Source organism: Pan troglodytes, chromosome 13 (genome assembly GCF_028858775.2).
Source record: "Pan troglodytes isolate AG18354 chromosome 13, NHGRI_mPanTro3-v2.0_pri, whole genome shotgun sequence".
NCBI classification, from domain to species: Eukaryota; Metazoa; Chordata; class Mammalia; order Primates; family Hominidae; genus Pan; species Pan troglodytes.
Genome location: NC_072411.2, coordinates 104,568,937 through 104,587,462, shown reverse-complemented (window position 1 = coordinate 104,587,462; position 18,526 = coordinate 104,568,937). Strand labels below are relative to the sequence as shown.

Sequence of the window (18,526 nt, the reverse complement as noted above, 5' to 3'; positions counted from 1 at the left end):
GGCGATTCTCCTGCCTCAGCTTCCCAAGTAGCTGGGATTACAGGTGGGCACCACCACACCCAGCTAATTTGTGTGTGTGTTTTTTTTTTTGAGACAGAGTTTCATTCTGTCACCCAGGCTGGAGTGCAGTGGCATAGTCTCGGCTCATTGCAACCTCCGCCTCCTGGGTTCAAGCAATTCTCTGCCTCAGCCTTCCGAGTAGCTGGGATTACAGGTGCCCACCACCACACGCGGCTAACTTTTTGTATTTTTAGTAGACACGGGGGTTTCACCATCTTGGCCAGGCTGATCTTGAACTCTTGACCTCGTGATCCACCTGCCTCAGCCTCCCAAAGTGCTGGGTTATAGGCATGAGCCACCGTGCCTGGCCATTTTTGCATTTTTAGTAGAGACGGGGTTTCACCATGTTGGTCAGGCTGGTCTCGAACTCCTGACCTCAGGTGATCCACCTGCCCTGGCCTCACAAAGTGCTGGAATTATAGGCATGAGCCACCACGCCTGGCCCAAATGGTTTATTTTATTTCATTATTGAGATGGAGTTTCGCTTTTTTGCCCAGGCTAGAGTGAAGTGTCATGATCTCGGCTGGGATTACAGGTGCACACCACCACGCCTGGCTAATTTTTGTATTTTTTAGAGACGGGGTTTCACCATGTTGGCCAGGCTGGTCTTGAACTCCTGATCTCAAGTAATCTGCCCGCCTTGGCCTCCCAAAGTGCTGGGATTACAGGCATGAGCCACCGCGCCTGGCCTAATTTTTTTTATTTTTTAGTAGAGATGGGGTTTCGCCATGTTGGCCAGGTTGGTCTTGAACTCCTGACCTCAGGTGATCCACCTCCCTTGGCCTCCCAAAGTGCTAGGATTACAGGTGTGAGCCACTGTGCCCCGCCTCAAATGGATCATTTACAAAAGTGGTAAAGGTAAATAATCACTAGTTGAAATATATCTATTAGTTGATTCTAAATAGTTATTTAAATGGCCCCAAAAGACACACAGGAGAGATTATATGATCCCTCCACTTACTCTGTATACTGCTGCCATCCAGGACATTTGTGGCTGAAAGATCCAGAGAATTAGGCCTCTGTGCTCTTCTGGGCTTTGATGGCCCAGGATCTGCTGCTGTGCTTGGAACACCCTGTGCAAGAACATCTTGTTCTGAACATGGATTGCTGTTGTTGTTATTGGAATTAGTTCGGCCACCTTCTAGTGGCCGTTCCCTCCTGTCCACAAGACGATCCAGAACACCTTCATCATGGCCAGCTTGTTGCTCTCGTCTCAGTAAAGGCTCATGCTCATCAGGACTGGAATTAATATTCAGCCGGGTGTCCTCACCGATAAACTGATTCTGCAACATTTCTTGGGCCCTATGTGTCACTATGTTGGTTGTTTGGCCAGATAGTACTGTCCCATTGGCATATTGGGTTGTGGCAGCATGGGAGTTAACACTGTGGTTTCTACCTGCCACACCATTCATGGTGACTGTCACCACATGAGGTTCTGCTGCATTGATTGTATTCATCTTGGCAACTCCAGTTTCGACTTGTTTCAAGTTTGATTTGTGCTTGCTGCCAAATTTTAGCCGGGGCTCTTTTGTTGAATTTTTGGTGTTCAAAGGCAAACTAGTAGGTCTCTTGGGAAGGTTCTGCTGCTTGGGGAGAGGATAGATCTGAGTAGGCAGAACATCAGGAATCAAACATGCTTGGCCATTTGCAGCCTGTGTGAAGTCCTGCTGTCCAGTTGCTTCTACTGCAAGTTTTATGAGTGGGTAAAGCAAGCTAGAACTAGTACTGCTCAGTGGGTCTGGGCCACTGAACTGTTTAAGAGAGTGCTCCATGAGATTCTCATCAGAGCTTTCCTTGAGGTTCTTATCAACTTCTTTTGGGTCTAGCTTGTTGGTTTCCAAGTCTTCTTCTGTCAGCTGTAAGCAGACAGGGGTTGGCCCAATTGACTGTGCAACATTTGTGGTATGCAGATTTGTTTCATCTGGATATGGCATCTCAGATATAGTAGTCATGCCAGTACTTGGCGTGAGGCCTGTGGTGTTTGTGGTTGTTGTGTTGGTGGAGAGGCTGGTGACACTTGTTTCAGGACTGGGGATTCGAGCTTGTGCTTGCTGTCGTTCATAGTTAATTGAATTTCGGTTTTTTTCCCCTATAGTCAAAGGTGTGCTGGACATAGAATGCTCAGAGGAAATATTCTTCACGATGCTGTCAGTATGATGGATAGAGTCTTCAATGTATGAGGAGGAAGAATAATCTGGATAAGGACCAATTTTTGGCACACGCCTATTATGTGACAGGTTGCTTAAAGAAAGAAAAAAAGTATCACATTGAGAACGTACACTTATGACAAACTGTCTCTCCAAATTTAACACCTCTGATTTTAAAGTCTGAGTTGTTTTTCATTTTCTTCCAAAAGTACATTTTTCTAAAGGTTAAAAAGTCTAATCAAATAATCAAGTGTCAATTAATAACTTGATAAGTGTTAGTTTTACGTGAATTAAGCCTACTGAAAAATGTATGTGGATGAGATATAATTTTTATAAATGTTCATTATTTTGGTTTATAAGTTAATTAAAAAATCTCCCCTATAGTTTTATAACATCATGAAATATATATTTATGGAATGTATATTCATACAACCAGACGTTATGTTTTATGAGAGGAAGAACCACGGTATATGTTTACTGTATTTCCATAATTCTAGATGCATAGTGCCTACTCAAAAGGTATGTTATCAATTAAGTTCCAATGGCCAAATAGTAAAAAGAATATAAGCTTTTAGGTTGTTCCAAAGGCCTCCATTAAGAGGCATGCCCTAGTAATGGCACATATCTTTCTGGGGTAGTCTGAGTCATATCAGTAAAAGTCCTTGAGCCTAAGGTATAAGGCAGAATATGATGTTCAAATAAAGGATCAAAGATTCAGAACTGCTCTCCAATTATCATGGGTTCTTTGCTGTCATTGTCATTCCTTGGGAGTGACAGTTATTTATAAGGGAGATGATAGAAGGAAAAGAAGAAAAAAAAATTGTTATACAGTACAAGAAAAGGAAGCTAAGGAGACATGGAGGGTAAGACTCAGGAAAATAAAACCTAGAGTTAGCGTAACTATGGGATGAATTATAATTTTGAGGAAATTATTAGTAGAGACTGGAGATGAGAAGATGCATGCAGAAGGTTGAGCCGAATGACACAGGAGGCGAAAAGTGGCCAAATCAAGGTGGGCCATCAAGGTTTTTTTTTCCTTACCATTCAAGAAAAGTTTGAAAGCATTCAAAATAAAAGCTTTAGCTGACTTTTGAGAGAGGTATAAACATCATACTAGAGGACATGGGAAATACAGAGATGAGGGGAGATAAAAGCAGAAGACTGTCCTCAGGTATGTGTAAAGTGAGAAAATTTATAATTAGAATTGCCAGTGTCTAACTTTCTTGATTTGCTGATATACAAGGTATAAGAGTTTATATTTGAAACTAATTTGACCTATACAAAAGTAGTGCAAACCAAATTTTTCACCTATGGCTAATACAAATAGCTTTCACAAATTAGAACAGAAAATAGGCCGGGCACGGTGGCTCACACCTGTCGCCTATAATCCCAGCATTTTGGGAGGCCAAGGCAGGCAGATCACCAGAGGTCGGGAGTTTGAGACCAGTCTGGCTAACATGGTGAAACCCTGTCTCTAATAAATATACAAAATTAGCTGGGCGTGGTGGCTCGTGACTGTAATCTCAGCTACTCGGGAGGCCGAGGCAGGAGAATCGCTTAAACCTGGGAGGCGGAGGTTGCAGTGAGCCAGGATCACGCCACTGCACTCCAGCCTGGGGGACAGAGTGAGACACGGTTTCCAAAAACAAACAAACAAAAAAAACAAAAACCACACAGAAAAAAAAAAAGTTTCAAGAATCGAGTTTATTTTTATTTCAATTTTCTCCAGTAACCCTTTCCTGGATGCCTTTCTGAAAGTTTTAAACATGTATTAGACAAAATGACAAAGTCATAGAAAGGCTTTTTTACCCCAAACATGGAAAAAAGAAATACAGACGTAGAAAGTTCCAAATTGTAGGAATTTTTAAAAAGCCTTTCTATTTAGAACCAAAAATCATAGTTCTAACAAAGAAAATGTCTTGTAAAATAATATTAATGATGGAACAGAAAGACCTTTGAATTGCTTTCATGTAAAAGTAGTAGTAGTATATTCTATAAGAAAGAGCATTAGACAGGAAGTCTACAAACCTTAGTGTCAGTGAAACAGTGGTTAGATAGGCAAGTTCATAGTTCCATTTACTTAAAAAAAAAAGCAGAGGAAGAAGGAATAACAACAAAGGATAAATGAGACAATTTATATAGAAGTGCTTATGAACTTTTGGAGTTATAAAAACATTTTACCTTTATTATTGCAGGAAAGTTGGACCATAAATAGAGAAAGACTAACTTCTTTCACTATACCTTTACATATTAAAAAATGCAGATTTCATCTTGCACTTGTACCAAACAAAAATGTTCAATAGAAGAATAGGAATATTGAAAGAAAAATGATAACTTTAGACTGTATGAGGTAATCATTGAACTATTAGTCTGGTTTAAAAGTATTTATTTTCTATTCTTTGTTGGGTCTCAGTTTCTAATACTGATTGATAGATGCCACACCCCTTAGGGTCTTACCGTTCATTCTGCATAGCAGTAGACATTGGATTGACTGTTGGGCTCACAGATTTGTTTCTTTCCCAAATCATCATAAGTTCAGCCATCCTTTCCTCAGCACACTGTGCAGTAAGCCGAGCCTCTGCATCCTGGTCCCAACAGTCTTCGATTGTCTCCTTGAGTGACCTCACTGCCTGTAAGACAAAGTACATGTCAAACCATGTGTCTTTAAAAAAAAAATGTATTGAGCTTTTCAGTTTACCACATGAGGTAAAAGAAAAATCAATTACCTTAACCAGTATTTTACATAGCTCTAATAACATATTTTAGGCTTCAAGGATTACGGAACATGCTCAAAAGGTGATGAACAAGTAAGCAAGCAAGATTTACCTTAACTCCTTGAAGAATTATTCATAAAAGTAAAAGCAACAATAAGTCGCAGATGTTTCTTCAAGGGCACAGGTTTAGGTCATTGTTGCTAATTCAGTTACGTTATGTCAATCAATAGCCACTAATTCTGCTTCAAAAGTAAGTTTTGAGTTTGATGGAACTTGGGGACATTTGGTTATCTTCTATCTCTAGGTGAGCTTTTCTCCTTTACCCCCAGTTAAGGATACTTGGTTGGGCGCAGTGGCTCACGCCTATAATCCCAGCACTTTGGGAGGCTGAGGCAGGAAGATCACCTGAGGTTAGGAGTTTGAGACCAGTTTGGCCAATATGGTGAAACCCCATCTCTACTAAAAATATAAAAAAATTGGCCAGGCGTGGTAGTTCACACCTGTAATCCCAGCACTTTGGGAGGCCAAGTCGGGTGGATCACGAGGTCAGGAGTTCGAGACCAGGCTGGCCAATACAGTGAAACCTCGTCTCTACTAAAAATACAAAAATCAGCTGGGTGTGGTGGCATGCGCCTGTAGTCCCAGCTACTTAGGAGGCTGAGGCAGAAGAATCGCTTGAACCATGAAGGCAGTGGGCCGAGATCATGCCACTGCACTCCAGACTGGGTGACAGAGTGAGACTCTGTCTCAAAAAAAAAAAAAAAAAAATTAGCCAGCATGGTGGTATGCGTCTGTAGTCCCAGCTACTTGGGAGGCTGAGGCAGAATTGCTTCAACCCGGGAGGCAGAGGTTGCACTGAGCCAAGATCGTGCCACTGCACTCCTCCCCGGGTGACAGAGTGAGACTCCGCCTCAAAAGAATAAAAAAAAGAGTGCCTCATTTAAACCTTAAAACTTACTGACATCTCTTCTTTAAACTAGTTCCAAAACAGTAGTATCAAAAACAGTCCCATTCTGTAGTATTCCTATTTATTAGCAATGAACAATAGTCTCCCTATAATAGTCTCCCTTTGGGGGAAAGCTAGTTTTTTGTTTGTTTGTTTGTTTTGAGATAGAGTCTTGCAATGTTGCCCAGGCTGGAGTACAGTGGCACGATCTCTGCTCACTGCAACTTCCGCCTCCCGGGTTCAAGTGATTCTTCTCCCTCAGCCTCCTGAGTAGCTGAGATTATAGGCGCCTGCCACCACGCCCGGCTAAGTTTTTTTTTTTTTGTATCTTTAGTAGAGATGGGGTTTCACTATGTTAGCCAGGCTGGTCTTGAACTCCTGACCTCGTGATCCACCTGCCTTGGCCTCCCAAAGTGCTGGGATTACAGGCGTGAGCCACTGCGCCTGGCCAGGGGAAAGCTGGTTTTAACTCCCTTTTTAAAAACAGACTAGGTTTGTTTTTAAACATCCACATGATTCAATCATCCTACTCTTAGGTATTTACCTAAGTAAATGAAACCATATGTTTATACAAAGACTTGTATATATCTACATCTGCTACTTGGGATGCTGAGGCAGGAAAACAGCTTGAACCCAGGAGGCGGATGTTGGAGTGAGCCGAGATCGCGCCATTGCACTCCAGCCTGGGCGACAGAGCAAGGCTCTGGCTCAAAAAAAAAAAAAAAAAGCTGATATGCTCTACAAGAAATGTTAAAGGGAGTCCCTCAAAGGACATTAGATAATAAGTAGAACCCAAAAGCCTACTTAGGTAACTATAAAAGCCACTATTATTATATTTTTGGTTTGTAACTCCTTTTTAAAAACAAAAACAAAAAAAGAGGTCTCATTCTGTTGCCCAGGCTCGAGTGCTGTGGCATGATCACAGGTTACTGCAGCCTTGAACTCCTGGACCTAAGCAATCCTCCTACATGAGCCTCCTGAGTAGCTGGGACGACAGGCAAGTACCACTGTGCCTGGCTAAGGCACCACTGTGCCAAAATGATCATTCTGCCTAGGTCTCCCAAAGTGCTGGGATTACAGGCAAGACCCATCACATCCAGCCTCCTCCTTTTTTAAGAGAGAAAAGCATAAAATGATAATTATAAATCTAGGCTAGGCATGGTGGCTCATGCCTGTAATCCCAGGACTTTGGAAGGCTGCAGTGGGAGGACTGTTTGAGGCCATGAGTTCAAGACAAGCCTGGGCAACATAGCAAGATTCCATTTCTACAATTTTTTTTTTTTTTTTTTTTGGAGATGGGAATCTCGCTCTGTCGCCCAGGCTGCAGTGCAATGGCGCGATCTCGGCTCACTGCAAGCTCCACCTCTTGGGTTCATGCCATTCTCCCGCCTCAGCCTCGCGAGTAGCTGGGACTACAGGCACCCGCCACCACACCTGGCTAATTTTGTTTTTGTATTTTTAGTAGAGATGGGGTTTCACCATGTTGGCCAGGATGGTCTTGATCTCCTGACCTCGTGATCCGCCCACCTCAACCTTCCAAAGTGCTGGGATTACAGGCGTGAGCCACTGTACCTGGCCAAAAATTTTTAAAAATTAGCTGGATGTGGTTGTGCACACCTGTGGTCCCAGTTACTCAGGAGGCTGAGGTGGGAGGATCACTTTAGCCTGGGAGGTCAAGGCTGTAGCGAGCTATGATGGCAGCACTGTACTCCAGCCTGGGTGATACAATGAGACTCTGTACTCCCTCCACCACCCCCCAAAAAAGAATGTTTAAAATTAAAAAGACTGGCAATACCAAATGTTGGCAAAGATGCAGAGAAACTGGAACTCTTATGCACTGCTGGCCAGAATGTAAAATGGCACAACCACTTTAGAAAACTGGCAGTTTCTTTTTTCTTTTCTTTTCTTTTTTTTTTTTTTGAGACAGAGTCTTGCTCTGTCGCCCAGGCTGGAGTGCAGTGGTGCGATCTCAGCTCACGGCAGCCTCTGCCTCCTGGATTCAAACGATTCTCAAGCCTCAATCCCGAGTAACTGGGATTACAGGTATGCACCACCACACCCGGCTAATTTTTGTATTTTTAGTAGAGATGGGGTTTCACCATGTTGGCCAGGCTGGTCTTGAACTCTGCCACTGCGCCCGGTCACAAAAACTGGCAGTTTCTTAAAAAGTTAAACATATACCTACCACATGATTCAACCACTCTACTCTTAGATATTTACCTAAGTAAATGAAACCATATGTTTATACAAAGACTTGTACATGAATATTCATAGCAGCTTTATTTATAAAAGTTGAAACCGGAAATAAGTCAAATATCCATCACGAGTGGATGGACAAACAAACTGTATCATATGCATACAATGAAATACTACTTAGCAATTAATAAACTATGGCTACACATAAGAACATGAATAATAATTATAACTAATAATAATATTATAACTAATAATGAACATGAATAATTATAACTAATAGTTAATTATAACTGAAAATAATTATACTGAAAGAAGCCAGAAAAACAGTACATTTATATGTTCCATTTATATAAAATTATAGAAAATGTAAACTAATCTCTAGTGACAGAAAGCTGATCAGTGGTTGCCTGGGGACTCATGGGGGATAGAGAAAGTTGAGGAGAGATTACGAAAGCGCACAAGAAATCTTCTGGGGGTAATTGACATGTTCACAATCATGACTGTGATGATGGTTTTATGGGTGTATACATATATCAAAACACACCTAAATGTACACTTTAATACATGCAGTTTATCAATTATAGCTCTTTAAATGTACAAAAATTGAGAATAAATCAGAAGTGAAAACATAAATATTCAGGCAAAATCTGATGCGTCCTTTGAAAGGGGACTCTAACTCTAGGAATAGGTAAATAATGATACCTTAATGCTTGTGTAAATAAGTTAAAGGGAGTGGCATTATTAACACTGATGAGGAAAGACAAGTAGGGGGGAAAAAAAAGTAGAAAAGATAAACAAGGAACTTTTTCAATCTTTCCTACCCAAAGGAAGGAAAACGTTAAGTTGGATCTCATGGGTGGGTCATAAAATCAGCTCAGTGGTTTAAAACAAACAACTCTAACCAAAACTGAAATGCTCTAGACTAGAATAGAAAACACTAGGACATTGAGTAGGTGGTAACGTTAAGTATTATACTATATGTAATGATGTAAACTTTGCTTTTTTTTTTTTTGAGATGGGGTCTCACCATGTTGCCCAGGCTGGACTGCAGTGGTTATTCACAGGTGGGATCATTGTGTACTACAGCTTCACATTCCTAGGCTCAAGCGATACTCCTCCCTCAGCCTCCTACGTAGCTTAGACTACAAGTGTGCACTATTGCACCTGGCTGAAGTTGTATTTCTTAATGTGGGTTGTGTCAGACGAAAAAGTATGTAAAATGTTGAATTCTAGATCACAGAAGAAGTCTATAGATTTTGTCCAAAAGAGAAAATGGAAAAACTAAAACTATGTGAAAAGAACTGGTAGTTTCTTCTGAAATGTACTATATATTTCTTAAAAAGACCAGAGGGCAAACATAAACTGAGGAAGAGTTGCCGCATTTTTTTTTTAAGATGGAATCTTACTCTGTTGCTCAGGCTGGAGTGCAGTGGTGCAATCTCGGCTCACTGCAATCTCCACCTCCCAGGTTCAAGTGATTCTCCTGCCTCAGCCTCCTGAGTAGCTGAGATTACAGGCACCTGCCACCATGTCCGGCTAATTTTTTGTATTTTTAGTAGAGACCGGGTTTCACCATGTTGGCCAGGCTGGTCTAAAACTCCTGATCTCAAGCAATCCACCCGCCTCGGCCTCCCAAAGTGCTGGGATTATAGGCATGAGCTGCCGTGCCTGGCCTTTTTTTTTTTTTTTTTTTTTTTTTGTGATGGATCTTGCTCTGTCGCCCAGGCTGGAGTGCAGTGGCATGATCTCTGCTCACTGCAACCTCTGCCTCCCGGGCTCAAGTGATTCTCCTGCCTCAGCCTCCCAAGTTGCTGGGATTACAGGCATGCACAACCACACCCAGCTCATTTTTGTATTTTTAGTAGAGATGGGGTTTCACCATGTTGGCCAGGCTGGTCTCGAACTCCTGACCTCAAGTAATCCACATGCCCCAGCCTCCCAAAGTGCTGGGATTACAGGCGTGAGCCACCGTGCCTGGCTAAGTTGCCACCTTTTATGTGAAAATATATTAGGATAAAACCATTGATTACAAGAGGTTATACAAAACTAACACTAAGGAATAAAGAAAAGCCAGGCAAGTGATTTTAACAGGGGAGAGAAAAGAATTCAAGACAGACTAAGAAATGGAGTATAAACATTTGGAAAAGAGGCTGGGCTCATACCTATAATCCCAGCACTTTAGGAGTTCGAGGCTACAGTGAGCTATTATTATCCCCCTGCACTATAGTATGGGTGACAAAAAACTGGAAAAGAATGGGAAACATGAAGAATGGTAGTACAGTTAAACAAATTATACCTGAAAATTTTATGTAGGAGGAAAAAAGCTACTTTAAAATAAACGTGGCCTATAATTTTTTATTTTACCAATTTAAAATATTTTAACATAAAACAAAAGCCTTAAGCTGTGTGTGGGGGCCAGGCATGCTGACTCATGACTGTAATCCCGGCACTCTGGGAGGCCGAGGTGGGAGGATTGCTTGAGGCCAGGAGTTTAAGACTAGTCTTGGCAACTACCCTGTCTTTACAAAAACAAAACAAAACAAAACAAAACAAAAAACCGGCCGGGCACGGTGGCTCATGTCTGTAATCCCAGCACTCCGGGAGTCTGAGGCAGGTGGATCATGAGGTCAGGAGTTCGAGACCAGCCTGACCAATATGGTGAAACCCCATCTCTACGAAAAACACAAAAACTAGTCAGGCGTGGTGGCACGTGACTGTAGTCCCAGCTACTCGGGAGGCAGAGCCAGAAAAATCGCTTGAACCCAGGAGGCAGACGCCACAGTGAGCTGAGATTGCGCCACTGCACTCCAGCCTGAGTGACAGAGCGAGACTCCGTCTCAAAAAAACAAACAAAAACAAAAACAAAACCATGTGTATGTGATTGTTAAAGTAGTTCATTTTTACTGTAAATTCTGAAACATATAGGAAGAAAAAGTCATTTATGAACCCAATATTCAGAGATAACTATGGTTTAACATTTTCATGTATTTCCTTTAGACTATTTTCTATGCTTTCATTTTTATCAGGAAACTATTCTTCCCCCCTTTATTGACTAAACTATGCTTGAGTCCCTGGCAATTTATAAAATTAAAGCTAGTTTTTATATTCATTAATATTTGAAAGATTCTGAGTTTTACTACTAAAGGAATGTTTCTTAATCTCAATGCAACTATGAAAGCAAAAATGGCTTCTTTAGACATAGCTGCATTTTTCTCTTTTTATGAACTATGTACTTGCTACCTAACTCTAGTATTGTATTGTCACCGCAGAGAAGCAGTTTATTGACTGTAGCACATTAGATTTAAATGGATTCCCTGGAAGTGAACCAAGTATTATGAATTCCTTACTTGGCAACCTACTCTATACTGGAAGTAAAAAGTTTTCAGGTAAATATGCATATGATGCATATCTCATAATGATAGGGTTGCCGAGAGATATTTCAAAATAATAGATCCCATTTGCGCTGGTGAAATAAAACAATTTAAGGAAGATGAAGTTGTATTTTACTAGAATAAAATTTCACAGATTTTTCTTTTAGGGATACTCTATTGTGAGGCTGGCACCTCTAATTAATCCTAGTAAAGTATTCAGCCTCTCATTTGCTATCAGGGACCTCTCAAAAATCTGTCCCAGTTCCCATAGCAGGGACTGTAGTTTTGGAAGCAATCTTGGACGTATGTGCTTGACAATAGGCTCTTTAATTGCCACATACTTAAATATTTCAATCTGACTTGAAACAGAAGCCAAACTTGAAAGTAACCTACTGACTAAGATAACCAATGAAGACAGTGCTCATTCTAAATCTGTATGGAAACTATAATGTGTCTCTAGCCTGTCTCTGACATGACATCACCCCACTTAAATCAGGATCCAAAATGGAAATATTATTTTAGTCCTACCAAGACAATCTAAAATTGAAATGTGAAAATATATAGTAAAATAATTTAAGTTGCTTATTTTTTCACTTTTTGTCCTTTTATTATAGTCAAGAAAATTAATTTGTATAAAGCATAAAAACAACACCTTCAGAATGAATCACTCTTATTACATTCTGGAAATAAGAACAGATTGCTATGGAAAAGGCAAACAAGTTTCTGGAAATATAATTATGATCGTGGAAGCTAAAACTTTAATGAATAGATAACTGATACAAGGGTAATAGTGAAAACTAAATGGGTCATTTGAAGATAAAGCTGAGTAAATCTTGAAAAATGTAGTAAGGGAGGCCAGGTGTGTGGGGAGGGGAGGAGGGAGGGGAAGGGGGGAAGGAGGGGAAGTGGGGAGGAGGGGAGAGAGGGAAGCGGAGGGAAGGGGGGAAGAGGGGGGAGGGGGAAGCGGGGGGGAGGGGGAAGCGGAGGGGAGGGGGAGGCAGAGGGGGAGGCAGAGGGGGAGGTGGAGGGGGAGGGGAGGGGGACGGGAGGAAGAAAAACATAGAGGGAGAAAAAATGGAAAATATAAGAAAAAAATGATTCTTAGAATGTCAGGTGGTACAATATTTGTCTAGTGGGAATTCCAGAAGGAAGAATTGAAAGGTAAGAAATAATTTTAAAAAAATACCAGGCTAGGCATGATGGCTCATGCTTATGATCTCAGTACTTTGAGAAGCTGAGGTAGGAGGACCGCTTGAATTCAGGAGTTTGAGACCAGCCTGGGAAACAAAGCGAGACCCTGTCTCTACCAAAAATTTAAAAAGCCAGGCAAAGTGGTATGCACCTGAAGTCTCAGCTACTCAGGAAGATGAAGAAGGAGAATAGCTTAAGCAGAGGAGTTCAAAGCTGCAGTGAGCCATGATCACACCACTATACTCCAGCCAGAATGACAGAGCGAGATCCTGTCTCAAAAAAAAAAAAAAAAAAAAAAAAAAAAAAAAGAAAGAAAGAAAAAGAAAAAAGAAAATTCCTCTGAATTTAAGAAACTTTTGAATTTTCAAACTGAAAACCTACCCAGTGCCAAGCAAAATGTGTGTAAAGATCCATGCCTACAAACATCAAGGTGAAATTTCACAATTCTAGTGATAAAGTCTTAAAAGCTTACAGAGAAAAAAAATTAAGAGGATAAAACAAAAACATAACAAAACAAAAAGCAATGAAATGATTCAGGATGGCACTGATATTCTCATTAGACTGGAGACTAGGGCCTAGAGCACATGGAGATTGTAGGCTAGAGAATGATGGAGTAGTAGTTTCAAAGTTGTGAAGAAAATAATTATGATATTGAAACTATTATCCAGCCAGATTATTACTCGAGTGTGAGGGCAAGATAAAAACATTTTTAAACATGCAAGGATTCATAATGTTTACCACCATACACATACTAATACACATTACTTAAGGAGGAACTTCATCAAAAAAACAATCGTTTACAAGAAAGAATGACATGAGATTTTTAATGCGCTTCTGAGTATAGCCTAAAAACAAGACAAAGAAAGATGACAAGAAACCAAAAAGAAATCATTTGATGATGACTTTTTAAATTTTTTTTTGTTTTTTTTGAGATGGGGTCTCACTCTGTCACCCAGGCTGGAGTGCAGTGGCACGATCTCGGCTCGCTGCAACCTCCACCTCTGGGGTTCAAGCAATTCTCCTACCTCAGCCTCCTGGGCAGCTGAGACTTGATGACATTTTTTTTAAAGAGACAGGGTCTTACTCAGGCTGGAGGGCAGTGGTGTGATCATAGCTCACTGCAGCCTCAAACCCTTGGGCTCAAGTGATGGATGATAACTTGAAACATTCTCCCCAAAGCGCAGGGGAGATTTTAGTAACTAATGTAGAATTTTTATTTCCTATAAATCCAAGCACAATACTTTGTTGTGCAGTGAATGCTTACATAATCATAATACCAAAAATTTCTCGTTATTGTATTTAAATATTAGATGAATTTACAGACAAAACATAAATCATTTAATAATAGAATATTACAAACTGGGAGAAAGTAAATGAGAGATAACTTAAGAATAGATAGAGTATTTGAAGTTATAATGGTAATCTTTGGAAGAGAAAAAACCCAAAAGATTGCTAAAGGGAGTTACTTACGGAGAGTGATAGTAGGGAGAGGTAGTTTTTTTCCTTTTTAATACAATAATTATCATATATCATCCAATAGAATCATTATATGATTTTATCAATAGAATACTGACCAAATGGAGAGAAATAGATACATCTAGAGGTACTGACATTAAAAAAATGTGTTTAAGTAAAAAAATAAACTTCAGAAATGATAGTAGATAATTAGATTATCCTATTTATACTAAAAGATTATATGAGTGTATATTTGTTAATTTGTAAGATGTTTTCAGTGTTGTAACAACAACTTACTCAAATGGCAGGGGACTTGAGATATTTCATTGTTGTGAATTTTACATATATATAAATATATGTATATAAATATATATGTATATAAATATATATATATGCTTTTTTTTTTTTTTGAGACAGAGTCTCGCTCTGTCACCCAGGCTGGAGTGCAGTGGTGTGATCTCGGCTCACTGCAATCTCTGCCTCCCACGTTCAAGCAATTCTCCTGCCTCAGCCTCCCAACTAGCTGGGACTACAGACACACGCCACCACGCCCGGCTAATTTTTTGTATTTTAGTAGAGGTGGGGTTTCACCATGTTGCCCAGGCTGGTCGCGAACTCCTGAGCTCAGGCAATCTGCCCGCCTCGGCCTCCCAAAGTGCTGGGATTACAGGTGTGAGCCACTGCACCCAGCCGAATTATATTTTTAATAATTAGCAGAATTCATAGGCTGCACCTTGGTTTTTTTCAGGTCTAGCCTAAATTTTCATTAGCCATTGGTTATGTAAGCCTGCACTACTTAACAGTTTTGGTACTATTCTCAAGAGAGTAAGATAGAATTTCAATAATATTTAAAATATTAATATGTTAATTTATCCAGCTGTTACCTAATCTGGCAAACTTATGACACATTAGTTATTCTCTCTAAATAGTATTTTAAGCTTGGAAAAAAACAAAATGGAACTAAAAACTGACTTTTTTTCATATTGAAAAATTTGAAAACATCATAAAAATCAAGTTTGATTTGTGGCATTAGGCAACTCCAAAAACTATTAACGTTATTAACAGTCTATTTTTGTTTCAAACAACATTAAAACATATTCAGTCATAAGTCCTCTCTTTAATAACTTAGTTTTTTCTTACCAGGCTATTTTCTTTCCAGGCTTCTGGGAACTTGGGTCTCTGTTTTTCCCTAGACACGAGAACCTGCATATCCTCAAAAGTGGGATGGTTTCCAACCTCTGTCTGAAAAGCCATCTGGTACTCTGGTACGGATTCCCCTGTGGATTTGTAGAAAAGAATGACAGAATAAAATTTCTAACTATCATAAATGATAGAATAACAGGGGTATTTCTGATACCAAGTAAGCAAAAAAAATTGTGTCACAATCTTTTTATTTTTTCAACCCCTTCAGGCACATTTGGAAATCCTAAAGAGACCTTGCTGTAGGTTTAATGATTTTTTTTCTTTTTTTTTTTTTTTTAGACAGAGTCTTACTCTGTTGCCCAGGCTGGAGTGCAGTGGCATGATCTCGGCTCACTGCAACCTCTGCCTCCCGGGTTCAAGTGATTCTCTCGCCTCAGCCTCCCGAGTAGCTTGGATTACAGGCGCACACCACCACGTCCAGCTAATTTTCATATTTTAGTAGAGATAGGGTTTCACCATGTTGGCTAGGCTGGTCTTGAACTCCTGACCTCAGGTGATCCACCAGCCTCGGCCTCCTAAAGTGCTGGGATTACAGGCGTGAGCCACCATGCCCAGTCTAATGCATTATTAATAAATGTTTTGCTTAGAATAGTCTCAAATATTTGTTGATAAGTCAAATGGTAGTTTCAATGATGGATAGGTATTTTTAAATGGTTTCTGGTATTACTAAATTCAGGGAAAAAAGACTATTATGTTTATAAGGCATACTTAATACTTGAAAACATGCCTGAACACTGATCCCATGGAGGCGGGTAAAGATGAGGAAAAACTCCAGGACCCAGTATAACAAATATGCCTACAGAACCAAATGTAAGTGGGTGGGTTGAACAGTCACTATGTCTCATTACATCATTGGTTCTATTATAGTCCAGCCAGACTGTATCAAATGTTACAAAAATATTTATGATAATGGTCATTTGAAAGAAAAATCAATATACTTTAAAAAAATTTTTTTTCAAAGAAACGCTCTCACTTTGTTGCCCAGGATGGAGTACGGTGGCATTATCATAGCTTACTGTAACTTGAACTCCTGCACTCAAGTGGCCTCCCTAATAGCTAAGACTACAAGAGTGTGGCACCATGCCCAGCTAATTTTTAAAAATACTTTTGTAGAGATAAGGTCTTGCCATGTTGCCCAGGCTGGTCTCATACTTCTGCCCTCAAATGATTTTCCTGCCTCAGCCTCCCAAGGTGCTGAGATTACAGGTGTGAACCACTGTGCCCAGCTCTAAAAATTCCTTTTAACTAACAGGTAGTATTTAGATCATGGACTTAAATATTATTAACTATTTTATCACTATTTAATAACCCTATTCATTGCCAATAAGCACAATCAACTCTGATGTTAGGCTTTTGATTTTTACAAAATATGATAATAAAATTAAGTTTATGTATATAATATATTGAACCACACAGAAGACCCCTGGGACCAACACTCAATGATCTAGTAGAAACCATGGCAAAGAACACAGAGACTGTTCCTGTCTCTTTACCCGTCCTCCCACCCTATTAAAATGACAAGATAAATTAGAAGGAAGAACGCCAAGACAGAGGATAAGGCATTTAGGTTCTAATCTTCACTTCATCTTGACCTTGGAAAAGTCATTTAACTATTCTGTGTTTTAGACTTCCTGTAAGCAAAATGGCAATGTCTGCAGCCTTCCTTATATCACTTACATGGAGATAATACAAAGTTATAATGACCCAGATGGAAACCACATTACAAATAAGTTTATGTTTCATTTAAGTTTTGTTTCTATTTGAATACTCAAAACAACTCATAAATACTTGCCCTCCACCAATATTAAAAAAGATTTACAAAGATTAATTCTATTATCTGTGCAGCATCGCCCAAGTTTGTTGTAATACTGCCTTATGTATAAATACAAGTGAGTTTCACATACTGTAAACATTTAAGCAGATACTTAGTGTTGATCAATAACATCAACATTGAACTTGAGATAAAATTAAAGGATTTAATAATCATGGCAGTTAGTATATCACTTTCTTCCTTGAAACCCCATGTGATAAAACCTTATCCTATACCATCTGTGAATTGCAAGGTATTTACTAATGTATCTGATCTGTCTCTGAGACATACACACAACACATACACATACCTTCCAAGTGTTATTTATTATTTTTTTTCAAATGCTGGTTTAGTAGAATAACTAAAAATTCACAATTTTACTCTTTTAAAAAATTAGGTCCAAATTATAATTTTAAAAGTTGCTAAAGGAAATTGAAGCACAATCTTTTATGAATGCAATGGTTAAGAATTACCAAATAAATTTCCACTAAATCTTCACAGTTCAAAATCTAATTGTTCAATAGAAACTTGTTTAGTGCTTAGTGTTAGGTATTAGAGATACAAAGGTGAATGTTAATGACAAAAATCATCATCATGGAAGATAATAACCTTATTGGATTTCCTTAAAACCTTACTGAATTTCCTTACTATCGCTGGATTGCTCAAGGAAAGTTTTATAATCTCATTTTCTTTAGAACTGCCCAAAATATTATAGTAATATCTAGCACTATCAGATACCATTACCTGCTTCTCACCCCATGTGCCACTTGTTAACTATGTCTCTACCAGTTACAGACCTTTTTTTAGCTCCCTTCTCAAATTACACTTATTCTTTCTTCCTTTTTCTATCTCTTCTTTTTTTCTTCCCTCTCCCCTTCTATTTAAACTTTGTAGCATTTCACTCTTCCTCTGTAATACAGTTATATCATTTATTTTACTAACATTTTATAGAGAAGTAACCTTCATTACATAGTGTTTCCATTTAATAATACAGCACATACTGCATTTTGAGGTATATCATAAAAGTTTAAAAAATGTTTTATAAGAATTTTATAGTTAGTATACATTATTCTCTAGGTTTATTAATATATTTATATGATCCTTTTTTCTTTTCTACTTCCACCTCATTTAATTGTTAAAATTTTCAAGAGTGCCCTGTATCCCTTGACTGTGCTTTTTAAATACTTTCCCCTCCTATATACACTCTGTAACATGATTTCTGTGTTCTGTATTCCACAGAAACTCTTCTAAAAATACCAATGACCTCCTCCTACTCAAATTCAAAAATCATTCCTCAGTTCTGTTTCCTCTTGACTTTTCAATTACATCTATTGCCATCAATCTTGGTGTGGTTTTTTATTTTTATTTTTTAATCAGCTTCCTCAGGCTGAAATCTTAGTTCTTAAAGTTTTCTAATACTGACTTACAAGGCA

The 18,526-nt window shown here is 39.2% G+C and overlaps 1 protein-coding gene across 7 annotated transcripts in view; it reads right to left on the bottom strand.

Moving 5' to 3' along the window:
* The window catches only part of BMPR2 (bone morphogenetic protein receptor type 2), a 192,128-nt gene that overhangs the window by 10,818 nt on the left and 162,784 nt on the right, over window positions 1–18,526 (bottom strand). For all 7 annotated transcript variants that reach the window (XM_054680083.2, XM_024355021.3, XM_054680084.2 and 4 more), the window contains 3 exons: window positions 15,221–15,357; window positions 4,665–4,837; window positions 1,022–2,301 (listed from right to left, as the gene is read on the bottom strand). In XM_054680083.2, the coding sequence (XP_054536058.1) occupies window positions 1,022–2,301; window positions 4,665–4,837; window positions 15,221–15,357 (1,590 nt within the window). The remainder of the gene's footprint in view (window positions 1–1,021; window positions 2,302–4,664; window positions 4,838–15,220; window positions 15,358–18,526) is intronic.